Source organism: Pyricularia pennisetigena (genome assembly GCF_004337985.1).
Source record: "Pyricularia pennisetigena strain Br36 chromosome 4 map unlocalized Pyricularia_pennisetigena_Br36_Scf_11, whole genome shotgun sequence".
NCBI classification, from domain to species: domain Eukaryota; kingdom Fungi; phylum Ascomycota; class Sordariomycetes; order Magnaporthales; family Pyriculariaceae; genus Pyricularia; species Pyricularia pennisetigena.
The window spans coordinates 1,015,959-1,027,811 of record NW_021940923.1 but is presented as its reverse complement, the minus strand read 5'-3'; the positions used below and the strand labels follow the sequence as shown (position 1 = coordinate 1,027,811).

General features: G+C 50.2%; 3 protein-coding genes across 3 annotated transcripts; all 3 read right to left on the bottom strand.

Annotated features, from left to right (window-relative positions):
• Window positions 1-385: 385 nt before the first annotated feature.
• PpBr36_10861 (uncharacterized protein) lies at window positions 386-4,179 on the bottom strand (the record flags this gene model as incomplete). Its single annotated transcript, XM_029897969.1, has 3 exons — window positions 386-1,193; window positions 2,379-3,316; window positions 3,508-4,179. The coding sequence occupies 3 exons, from the start codon at window positions 4,177-4,179 to the stop codon at window positions 386-388; spliced, it is 2,418 nt and encodes an 805-aa protein (XP_029743826.1).
• A 2,254-nt stretch (window positions 4,180-6,433) lies between these two features.
• On the bottom strand, window positions 6,434-7,333 carry PpBr36_10860 (uncharacterized protein; the record flags this gene model as incomplete). The annotated part of the gene is made up of 2 exons (XM_029897968.1): window positions 6,434-6,646; window positions 6,737-7,333. The coding sequence occupies 2 exons, from the start codon at window positions 7,331-7,333 to the stop codon at window positions 6,434-6,436; spliced, it is 810 nt and encodes a 269-aa protein (XP_029743827.1).
• An 824-nt stretch (window positions 7,334-8,157) lies between these two features.
• Window positions 8,158-11,637, bottom strand: PpBr36_10859 (uncharacterized protein; the record flags this gene model as incomplete). The annotated part of the gene is made up of 6 exons (XM_029897967.1): window positions 8,158-8,280; window positions 8,666-9,227; window positions 10,024-10,152; window positions 10,217-11,414; window positions 11,470-11,544; window positions 11,607-11,637. 6 exons carry the CDS (start codon window positions 11,635-11,637, stop codon window positions 8,158-8,160), a joined length of 2,118 nt encoding a protein of 705 aa, XP_029743904.1.
• Window positions 11,638-11,853: the final 216 nt, after the last annotated feature.

Sequence of the window (11,853 nt, the reverse complement as noted above, 5' to 3'; positions counted from 1 at the left end):
TGCCTCTTGTTAGCTTATGGGTAATTCTTATCCTGACTTGGAAGCACTTGATCCTCGCCGAACGACTAAATCAAATTGACGCACGGCCGCGACAACCCGAAAACCTTCGCAGGAAGCTCTCGGTCAACCTTATCGGAGGATCGCTGTGGCTCCGTGAGATGTGCCGTCGGTCAGAAGTTTAGTATTATGGTAATTGCGAGGGTTTTAGCAGTCCACTCTGTACCTCGCCGCACGCGCCATGGCCGAATCGTATCCCACGGAGTAGCTAAATAATTATGTGCGCGGCACCAGTGTGGAGCAAAGCGAAGACAAGAATGTCAGACCAAGGCACACGGGATTCCAAAGCTAGGCAGGTAGAAAAGGTACACTTCAGCCGGGTTTATAGTTATTTTCTACTCGTAACTACCCTCCTTCCCTGCTCATACGTGTCCGACAAGCGTTCCACTGTTATCGGCATGGCCAGGTCTCCGCGCGCACCGAACCACAGTAGGTATTCGGTGTCCAAGGATGGATCCTGAGATGCTTGTTGCAACGGTTGCTGTTGTGCCTGCTGCTGCGTATGCTCCTGGATCTTTCCGGGTTCCTCCACGCCCTCTTCCTCCTCATCATCTTCATCATCCTCTCCTTCACCGTCATCAGGCTCTAGCTCTGCCAAATTGCGTTTTAACCCTGTGCGCACTTTGTCGATTCCCATCGCCCGCTCCTCAGGTGTGAACATCTTTGGCTCCTCCAAACTGCCATAGATTCCCAGACGCTCTATACTCCACATTCGAATGGCGTGCCAGACATCCCCTAGACCCAGCGGCTCCTTCTGCCCACCCTCGCCGTCCTCGTCGGCATATTCGTCCTCTTCAGGTCCAGCATACTCCTCATCGCCGTCGCTGTCGCTATCGTAGTTTGTGGCACTCTTGCGCCTGCGACTACCACTCCTGGCTGCGTCATCGGTCACAAAGTTACTGGGCTCTATGCCTGCCGCAGCAGCAGCTTCCCTGGCCGCCTCGACGCTGGACTCGACGCTGGGCTCGAGTTTCTTCCGGAGAAGTTGCTGGAGGATTTGTTCATATTCGCGACCTGGGAAATTTGTTGATGGATGTACGACAATCCTGGAAAACAGATTGGCGTTGTCTTTCGTAACGCCGATTAGGGAGTCGATGTTCTTTGCAAGAATGAAGTTTTGCTTCTCAAGTGTGGCGCTGTTTGACGTGTGTCGCCATTGCAAGTCAGTGCTTGTAGAATCTCTTGAAGAAAAGCGATGCCATTCATATGGGAGGGGATGGTTCCTACGGTGGAGGCAGCGGATCGCTACGGTAAAGCATTTCCTTCATGCTGTTGATGCTGGCGATGAGGGTGATGAGCCTTTGACGCGCCTGTTCGAGCGATTTCAGCTCGTCTTGCGATATGTTGAGCGATGACATGGTGTTAAATTTTGCCTTTCGTTCCCTTCCTTCTGCTTTTCGTCTTTCGCTTTTAATCCCGGTCCAATCCTGTAGTAGATGCCAAAGCTCTGTAAAGGCGAGAACCAATTGCATAAACCTTTGTTGACAAAATGTATGTCCACAAAATACCGACGTCAGAAGTTTGGGTGGGCTGGCGCGACGCGACGTGACGGACCCTCCTACAATTGGTTCGCTGGTGGGCAGGCTTCATTCAGAACTGTAGTAGGTTCGATGCTATAGAATTCGTGTAGGTGGATTTTATCGACGCCAATGTGGGGTAGCCCCCATCCCTCCTCCACGACCCCGTCTTGGCTAGTCGACATACAGTAGTAAGTAGTCAGTGCTTATCTGACGCAGTCACGAAATGTTTGCTTCGGTCCGAGGTACTTTCAGACCATTTTCTGCTTACGTCTCTCAGTTCCATTGTTGATTTTGCTACTTACCCCGGTATAACGGTCGCTAGAAATCGCTAGAAATCGCTAGAAATCGCTAGAAATCGCTAGAAATCGCTAGAAATCGCTAGAAATAATATAAGGCACAAGTCCACCACCTCTCATGCGCATCAGTGCTCAATCGCTCCACAAACAAATAAAAAAGAAATAAAAACACAACTGCATCGCTTCGACTTTAAAGCCTCCCCCACCAACTCAAGTTACAACATGCCATGACCAAAATTCTCAATGATTTACCGACACAATATGGACGAGAGAAGAAAAAAAGATATTCAATTATCCGTCGTGACCACAAGATCATTGTCCGTGAGATCCAGCCTGCTCGGTAATGATTGTGGCAGTCTCTCGGCCATAGGCGTCAACGGGTGGGTATCTTGCCATACGTTCCAGGTCATCGAGGTCCATGTGGGATCGGATGTACCTGCAAACAGAAAATGACAAGGTCAGCAATCTTGGTGCCTTTACAGCCGGTAGGGTCGAGCCGACATACTTCTCCCGTCCATCATCAATTGGATTATAGTCCCAGCTTGTAAATTTGCCCTTCTTCAGCGCACCCCACACCAGTCTCCGTCTCCTCTGCGAACTTAGCACCTCATCGGTAATGGCTGCATAATCCCACCTACTATCGGCCTCATTCTGGAAAGCTGCCAGTACAGACTGAATTTTCTCGTCTGCCTCGCTGGTACCTCCTCCACTCTGCGCTTTCTTCTTAGCCAGCACCTTGACCAAATCCACCACCTCGTCCGGATCTTCGGCCAGGTTGAACAACTGCTGCCCATCCGCAGGGCAGGTCACAAACTTCCACGGCCCGCGACGAATCATCATCAAAGGGCTGACCGTGCCCTCGCCAGTGTATTCGGCCAGAACCGTGTCATGACCCTCCTCAGAGCGGCCCTGGAGATGCGGGAGTAGACTAATACCATCCATGGGTAGTCCAGCCAAGGGTTTGGTACCCACCAGATCACAAAGTGTCGGGAGCATGTCCAACGTGCTGACATTCTGTGTGACCCGGTGCGGTAAAAACTCACCCCGGCCGCTCGGCCGCACAAGCAAGGGGACTCGAACTGAGCTTTCGAAGTAACTCATCTTGTACCAGAGACCGCGCTCGCCCAGCATGTCGCCATGATCGCCGCTAAAGACAACAATCGTGTTATCGTCCAACCCGCACGCCTTCACAACGTCTAGCAGCTTGCCAATGCAGTCGTCTACGTAACTGACGGCGCCGTAGTAGGCTCTTCGAGCTCGCTTGATCTGTTCAGGGGTGAACTCCTGGTCCCACAGGTCGCACACCTTGAGCAGGCGTTTGCTGTGCGGATCCTGATCCTCCTTGGGGATCTGCACCTTGGGTAGCGCAATATCCACGTTCTCGTACAGATCCCAGTACTTCTTCTCGATCGTGTAAGGGTCGTGCGGGTGTGTAAGAGATACCTAATTTGATAAAAGGAGAAACATGTCCCTGTCAGCATAAAAGTGGTTTTTGGTTACCTTTTTCTTTCCTTTGCTCCTCTTCAATCCCTTTGCACACCGGCCCCGCGTCCCCTGTAAACTGGATGACCTTCCATAATGATCTAGCCTATGGCTGGTCCGGAGTGTCGATTTTACGCTATTACTTTACTCACCGTCAAACAGAAAGGACGGGCATCCGGACCCTGGCGGACGTGGTCATAAAGGAATTGCTTGGACCGGTACATAACCTCCTCGTCATAGTCCAGCTGGTTGCTGCGCACACAAACACCGGCCTGTAGAATGGAACTGGCATTGTGGTACCACTCAAGCCTGGTGTCGGGCGCGTCCCAATTCACCGCCCAGCCAAAATCGCCGGGGTAGATATCACTGGTCAAGCGTGTCTCGTAGCCGTGCAGTTGGTCGCCAATGAAATGCATCTTGCCTGCCAGAACTGTCTTATACCCGTGCATGCGTAGGTAGTGTGCATATGTTGGAATGTCGCTGGGGATTTGTGCAGCGTTGTCGTAAGCGCCAATCTTCATGGGCAGCAATCCAGTGATCATGCTCATGCGGGAAGGGGCACAGAGTGGTGAGGGACAGTAGGCACTGTCGAACTGGACTGATTCCGCTGCTAAGGCGTCGAGATTAGGAGTCTTGATCTGCGAGTCTGGGTTGTACATCTTGAGAAGCGGCGCGGCTAGCTGGTCCGCCATGATGTAGAGGATATTGGGTTGCTTCTGGCGCGTGCCATTGGAGGTGTTGCCATCGAGTCTTGGTACTGCTTCCGCGGCAGGTGCCTGCGCCTTCATCGGCGATGGCGGCATTGAGTTGAGGTCCGGAGCCATGATGACGACTAGGTCAGTAATAAGATGGATCCTAGTGTGGATGAATTTCAATCTGTGACTGGAAGTCTGCCAGATGGAGGCAATAAGGTGATTTCGAAGAGGTATAGATCAGACTAATGGTAGAAAACCAAGCCCAAGTGATACCAAGTCAATCCCCAGAAGAACAAAACAAAGAACAAAATATTTGAATGAAAGAAAAAGACAAACCCCAAATTGCTCAACGAGAAGGACGAGATGAAGAAGAATAAGAAGAAGAGGAAGGCGACTAGGGTATAAGTCAAGGAGTCAGGTAGATGGGTTGCCCTGTTGTTCGCGTGCCAAAAGATATGCCGGTATACTGTATAAGATCCGTCGAATGAGGAAACACAATAAGGACCAGCTCGTTCCGTTTGATCCGACCCAATAGTGTGACGTGCAAACAAAAAGTGAGGCGGAATGCTGTTTTCCACAGCAGGAAATAATGTCAGGTGAGCGTGGGGAGGTCCAGAAGCTGCTGAAATGAGGAGTCTTTTTGACTATGATACATCCATGGACTTTTCCGCTGCACAAATCATTCAACTCAAAACACTCAGTCAAATAAAGCAATCATGAATGGAGAGTAAAGAGGTGGAGCAATGTGGAAAGACTGTGGGACAAGCACGTCAGTGGCAGCAATGCGCTGTTAGTCGACCTGGATGGTGATCGAACAAAGAGGCCGCGACGTTGGAAGATGGCGCAATTTTAGGACAAGATGAGATTCAGTAGTCGTCAAACCCGGTGCATGGAACGACCCTGCAAGGACGAACAATTAATGGGCAAACAAACTGGGGTGATGTCGCAATCGATGAGGGGATGGATGAATTACTCAAAAGTCGTCTTAGTTAAGGTAAGATCAATGCTTGAGGGATGGAGAAGAGAGAGAGGAATCCGCCTCCATCTGGCTCGGGATCTAAAGAAAGACAATCCAATTTATCATCAGTCAAGGCCAGCCCGGGGAAGGCTGCCAACTCTAGAACTACGGTACATCCTAAAATGGGGGTGGTTAGAGATAAAGGAATCCTGATTGGCACGCGAGAATACGGGGGTTCACAAAAAGGGAGAAGCAGCGGTGTGCACCGGTGGTAATTACCTGTGCTTCTTTCTCTGTTCTCTTCGCACGTCTTCGGATTGCCAGATTAAACTAACGCCAATTCGATGGCGGACGACCCTATCATCCATGTCATGTTCGCCCATCCATGCACAACGACTGCCTACTAGGACCCTGCAGCAACACCGAGTGGAAACTACCTGAAGCAGTAACTGAACACGCATGTGACCTGACCTGCTACCACCACAGCCGCGAGATAGTCTTGGTAGTGTGCTCGAAGTTTCTACTTACTGCGTATGTATTACATGTAGCACCAGGGCAGCCTTGGCTCAAGGCCTAGACCATTAGACAGCAGGCCTTTGGAAGCCCTTGAGAGTCTTTGGGCGCTAGGTCGCTATAGGCAGGTCCTGGAGCTGATTACAGACGCCACAAAGAGAAAGAGGAACTGCTGAGCTGTCCGGTATGTGATTTCTGGGTCGGACCAAGCGGACGGTGTGACAAGTTCAAATGGCATTTTTTTTTAATTCTTTTATCAAAGAGGTATGAAGACTGACCGAAAAGCAATCGATCAATGTGTTGTTACTTTTGCCGTCCATGGCGGACACCATATCCGTCAAATGCAAATGTCAAATGCTCACAGTACCGTCGGCGATCGGACTGCTAACACTCTCAGGCTCCACCCATGTGCCCCCCAATATGACCAACCAACCAACCACGGCACTGTAAGCTAGGAAAATATGCGCAGGACAAGAACCTGTCATGCACTTCGCTTGCAACCCCAACTTGTGAGGCCCAGCGGATTTCAAAGCCCCACTATGTATGTATGCATTATTTATGAAAATATCCGTAAAAACAGAGTTGATGCCAAGTAGGGGGTCTCTCCCGTCAGTCGGTTTCGGGTCCTTGGCCACTACCTCAGCATTGTCGATCGCTACCTGCCACAACAAAACTTGTCGCGTTTCGACACTAGATAGAAAACGCTGTAAGTTGACGTTTGAACATTTGGTCGACGAGCGACAAACTTACGTGGCAGACAGCCATGCTAACAAGGTAAAAATTAACTTGTGGTTGTAATCTAAGCGTTGTGATATTAGGTTGAGGGCAGCATATGGTAAGTAGATAAGTATTATCCCTCGATTGCGCACTCTATTTCAAGCAGGAATAGACGACTGCGTTACCACGGCCACCCTACTTTGTCTTACCAGCCTGTGACTTTTTGTTATTCTTTGCCGCGACCTTGGAGTCTCCAGTTGCGGGCCCATTCCAATAAACCACCATTTGGATAGCAAGGACCAGGTTCAACGCAAAGCCAGCGACGAATCCGTACAGGATTAATTTGTCGTCGACCTCCTGAAGAGTTGTGAATATGCGAGACAGTGAACCGGCAAGGTAGTTGAAGACCTAAGAGAAAACAAAAGAATCAACATTCATCAGCTAAGCTTGGCTCACAATCATGTTGAAAAGAATACCAAGGGGGGAATTTCCACTTACTGCAAACGCGCTCAACTGCCCCGTACCTCCCTGCTGCCAGATGGCCACAATCTGGGGCACTTTGCTCGCAACCCCCAACACACCTGCACCGGCCTGGAGATAGCTCATAGTCTTCATATCCACCATAGTTTCACTGAACAGCGTCGCAGCCGAGCTCGCCAATGCGGCAACTAATAGCGCAGCTACGCCCTGCCTGCCGCTGTAGTTGAGCACCAGCAGCGAGATCACGACGTTTTGCACTAGAATCAGGGCCGTCTCGCCATATGTGCTAAAGGGGAAGCCGCTGCGAAAGTTGTATGCCAAACCGATAAGGTAAGCCGAGGTTTCGAGGAGATAAGACAAAAAGGATACGCCCGATGCCGACTTCGAGTTGACCAGCTTGATGATCTGGGGTACCTTCACGATCGATGATGCCGCGATTATACCAATGCCAAGGCCTTTTGATACGGCGAGCTTGATACAGGCTGAGTCTGATGGGTCGACATCTAGAAGGAGTGTCTTGTAGCACACTGGACCAATGATGGATTCGCCGAGGTCGCGGATGGGCGACGGTAGGTTGTGCGTAATTGGCTGTACAAGAGAGCGAATTGCATCCATGGCGAGTCTGATTCAATGGTTGGCTTCTATCAAAGGGCTTATTGCGTCTGCGTTGTGAAAGCAAGAAGCTGAAAGTCTGTCCTTCTCGTGCAGAACTCGGGCTGTTTTTTTTTTGTTTTTGTTTTTTCATTGACCTGAACGCGTGCTTGAGCTATGACATGCCCCTAGAGACGTGTTCTCCTCTCAAGCGTCAAAAGCCTCCAGGTGATGATTAGGTAATGAAAGACCCCAAGTCACCAACCAAAGTGGGTCGTCGTGGCATGGTGGTACCTAGCTTCAATATCCCATAGTCATCATAATTGTTCCCACTGACCTATGTCTACTGCTAGTTCTTGAACCATAAGTCATGCGCTTAGCTGGGTCTGTTACATCCCAACTTGAGAAAACTGTCAACCAGTTAGTGTAAGCATAGCGCGAGAAATCTCGAGTATGAGCAAGCTAATTCATGGACAATGAGGCATCTTTTTTATTGTGCATCCAGAGCGTATCACCGTAGCGAAAAAAGGGAACCTTGCAAGAAAAAGCGAAAGTCTTGAGATGGGAGGCGCCAAGTACGTCGCTTTATTGAAGAGACAAAAATCCCCCACAAAAAAAAAAAAAAAGTTGACAGGAGGGCTTCAAACCAGGAGAGAGAGAGAGAGAGAGATAGAGAAGTAACAAAAAACCAGATCATTACTTTGGCACAAAGATTGCCTGATGCAAGCTATAGTTTTCCCAAAACTAAAGCACGATACGGTGACAAAAAAAAAAAAAAAATCGAGGGAAAACAAAGCTGCAAAGAGTAAAGCTGGCCTACAGCACAACTTTACTTTCCATGCGCCGCTTTAGGCTTGCGACCGCGCCTCTTCGGTGCTGCCACCTCTACCGTAACAGTAGTCGCCGAAGCGGCTTTTGCAGTAACAGGCCTGCGAGCGGGTTTGCGACCCGGCTTGGAAGCACTGGGTTTCCTGCCCGGGGTTTTGGTGGCCCTGGCTGTCGCACTGGGCTTGCGACCCCGCGGGTTCTTGGCAACCGGCTCTTCGCTCTTCTTGGTGGCGTTAAATTTCTTGATAACTTCAGACGCGCCTGAGAGGTTTTTCTTCGGCTCCCAGGTATTTTCGGCTGATGAGTAGCCTTTCCACTTGACAAGATACATCAATTGACTGGTGTCTGCGTCAACGCCTGAATCCAAGATCTCTTCGACCTCGTACGCTTTGCGTGAAGTTACCACGGCAGAGCCAATGGCTTTGAACTTGCGACCTCGCTTTTTGGGAGCAGGGTCCGAGGATTCCTGTATAGCAGCGAGGTTAGCCATGAATATCAATGACAGAGACGCCGCACACCAGCACGTACCACAATCTTAGCCTTCCTGAGCGCAGTGCTGAAAGTGGCCTTGGCCGCTTCAGCAGCGCCCCTTCGAGACTGAACGCGCTCAGGAGTGCGCTCTGCTTTGAGTAGCTTTCCGCCACGCGCCCTCTTTGCGGGCGGCGCGTCATCAGTCGCAGCATCGGCATTGCGCTTTTTCGCATTACCTGATGAAACAGCTGTTGCTACGGCCTTCGAGGTTTTCTCGGTGCGCGGGGTTTTGGAAGGCCTTCCAGGTTTAGTGGGTGTTTTCGCGGGTGTGCCATTCCGGGACAATGACTTGGAAAGAGACGGACGACCACGTTTTTTACCAGTGGTTGGCACGATAGACTCTTGGTTATCGAAGACTGGGTGGCTAACTGGCTGCGATGCCAGAGGGTTGATGTAGCCAGCAGGCTCGGGCTCCATCGTGTTGTAGCCCACTTCATCATCAGCTTCGTCGCCTAGATGGCCCATGGTACCCCGCGGCTCATCGTAAGCGTCGCCATTGGCGACGATGCCATCGCTAGTGAGCATGTCCTGATCATGACCGAAGACATTATCTTCTTGGCTACAATAACAAGTTAAATTAAGAGCCAAGAGGACCGGTTACAAGGAGTGCGCCTAGGGAATTCAGCACAAAAGGGGTGATTGTAGTATAAAATACACGTACTCAGGCAGAGGAGGTGGCATGTTTTAATCGTTGCGTCGACTGCGCCCTGAACTTCAACTTATTTCGTGCGCCTGACCGGAAGAAAACAGTCTCGAAATGCCTACTTCAATCAAGTAGGAAACAGTGATATGCAATGGCACTCGACAATTAAGAGAATCTCTCGAGCCGATAACAAATGCGCGCAGTCAAACAAATGTTGGTTGAGGAAATAAGGATGAACCAATGGTGAAGCTGGGGTGAGATGTCGCGTCTATGGTTCGGTCGCGACGCGTCCTGATTGATTCAGATCCGTATTTATCCCAGCTTTTCCGCCAAGCCGTGTTGCAAGACGCCAAGACTGGGGGAAATGGAGGGGACGATAAAGCGGTATGACGTGTCTGGGCGCTTGGTTCTAACCAAGCACAGTAATAGTAGTATCACGTGTGGGTTTCCTCACAATTTGGCTTGCTCGGCTTAAATCGAAAGCCGTGGACTGATCGCTGTTTGACAAAGAGCCTGGCTGGAGCTTGCAATGCTGTGGAAAAAAAAGGCGGATTGCGATCACGTGGTCACCTGGTATAAAACTAGATACCTCCAATTCGCAGAGCCACCTCGCAGCTTGTTTACATTTGTTACATCGCGGCATTTTTTTTTTCTCTTTCTGTTTCTTCTCCCCTTAATGCCCCACTCTTCCCGCATCAAACTGACCGGATACTACTTTGGCCCCGCTTTCTTGATGTTCTCTTCGCCATCATCTTCGTCCTCCTCAAGCTCTTCGAAGCGGCCTTCTTGGAATGCCTTCTCAACCGGGTTCTGCACGTCGATAATGCCAGTCTTTTTGAGTCTTTGGGCTCATAGTTAGCAGGTAGTCTAGTACACACTTTGGCAGCTTGTAGGTGGGTATGTACCTCTCAAACAAGACAAACAACCTCTCCGCCTCCCTCTCCTTCTCTTCCTGCGACATTTCAGGCATATCCGACAGCTTCTCCGCGTCCAGGAACTGCCCCGTTATGGGATTGACAGCTCTTCCTTGCGCTGTCGAACCCGATGCACCTTCACTGCCCAGCGCAGATTGTGGCACTGGGATTTTTTCTTCGAAAAGAAAGCCAGAGGCATATCCATATCCGACTTTCTCCACAAACTTGGCAGCATCCTTGTCTGAAAGATTAAAAAGTAGATGCGATATGGCCTTTCGCGAGCTCGGAGCCATGGCGTTAGTCATCATCTTCAGGAGCTTTGATGGCAGACTCTCCGTCCGGCCAAGAACTTCCTTCCTGTCTTCATCGGTAGGTAGGAGTCTGGCCTGCATGAATATGCGAACCGGCTCGGGTGCAACCTCAAAAATAACGCACAACGACCCCGCAAGCAAGGTGATTGTCGCGTCGTCCATGTCACTGCCTTTGAACTCACCCAGAGCCCTGTCGAGGATGTTGATCAGCCTGCTTATAACATGAGTTGGATCCCTCTTTGGGAACAAACTACTCGCAAGACTTTTATCCTTGAGGTCGAGGCTGCATAGCGCATTGATCAAAGGACCAAAAGGGGGGTCGAGGACGGATTCAGCAGGTAGCGGCCGCTGACATATTAGTGTTAAAATATGGCCTGCGGCGCCTGTGAATCTCGCACTATGTTTCGGACAAAACCGTAGGAAAGCGAACATCATCTTGAGAGTTTCGCTGAGCGCCATACCCTCAATGGTGTTCGAGCTTGAGCACTCGTCTGACAAGAAGTCGACATGTCTCTCTAACCTTGCGGCAATAAGATCTGCAAGGCCATGCTTTGTAATCAATACCTCATGATCAATCGTTCTAGCGTTTGCTGCCAGCATCAGAACCCGCGAAATCAGGAACTCGTCGTCCCAACTATCACTTGCAAGCTTGGCGCATGCCTTAATATGATATCCAAGATCAACGAACTCTTGGCGGGAGCTGGGTTGAAGAAGCATTGCATTGGCCAGGCAGCGTAGCGCATTTCTGGATATTGTATCTGACGAGCCATCGAAGGAGTGCGCAGCCAGCGTTGATATTCCTTCTTTTGTAAAGATGGGGTCTGCATCGCGGGGATCTCTCCCATAAACTTTCAACTGCTCGAGCGCCACGTCACGCTCTAGTATGTTGACAGTCAGCCCTTGTATCCTATACTGCTGAACATCCGAATTTACCTTGTGAGGAGAGGTTGTGTTCCTTCAAGTCAAGAGTGAGGCAGTCTAGCAAGCCTTTTACGGCAGATAGCTTTGCTGGTTCGAGTCAGCGAGAATGGCCTCGGCCGATTAAGAGATAACCATATGACAACACTCACCCGTACCCCTAAGTGTTTCGCTACCCATCATCTTGAATAATCGACACTGCCGTAGACCTTGAATAAGCCTAGATGTCTTTTATATTTCCCTCTACTTCTCCTTTTTGTGACGATCAACTACTTGAAAGTAATGCCTAGATTGGCTGTCTGCATCGGTGGCACGTCAGTCAGTTCTTGAGACCATAGATGGCAATCTCTCAGGCACTGCGCTTTCCCCTGCGGAAATCAGAAACGAGACTGCTCAAGA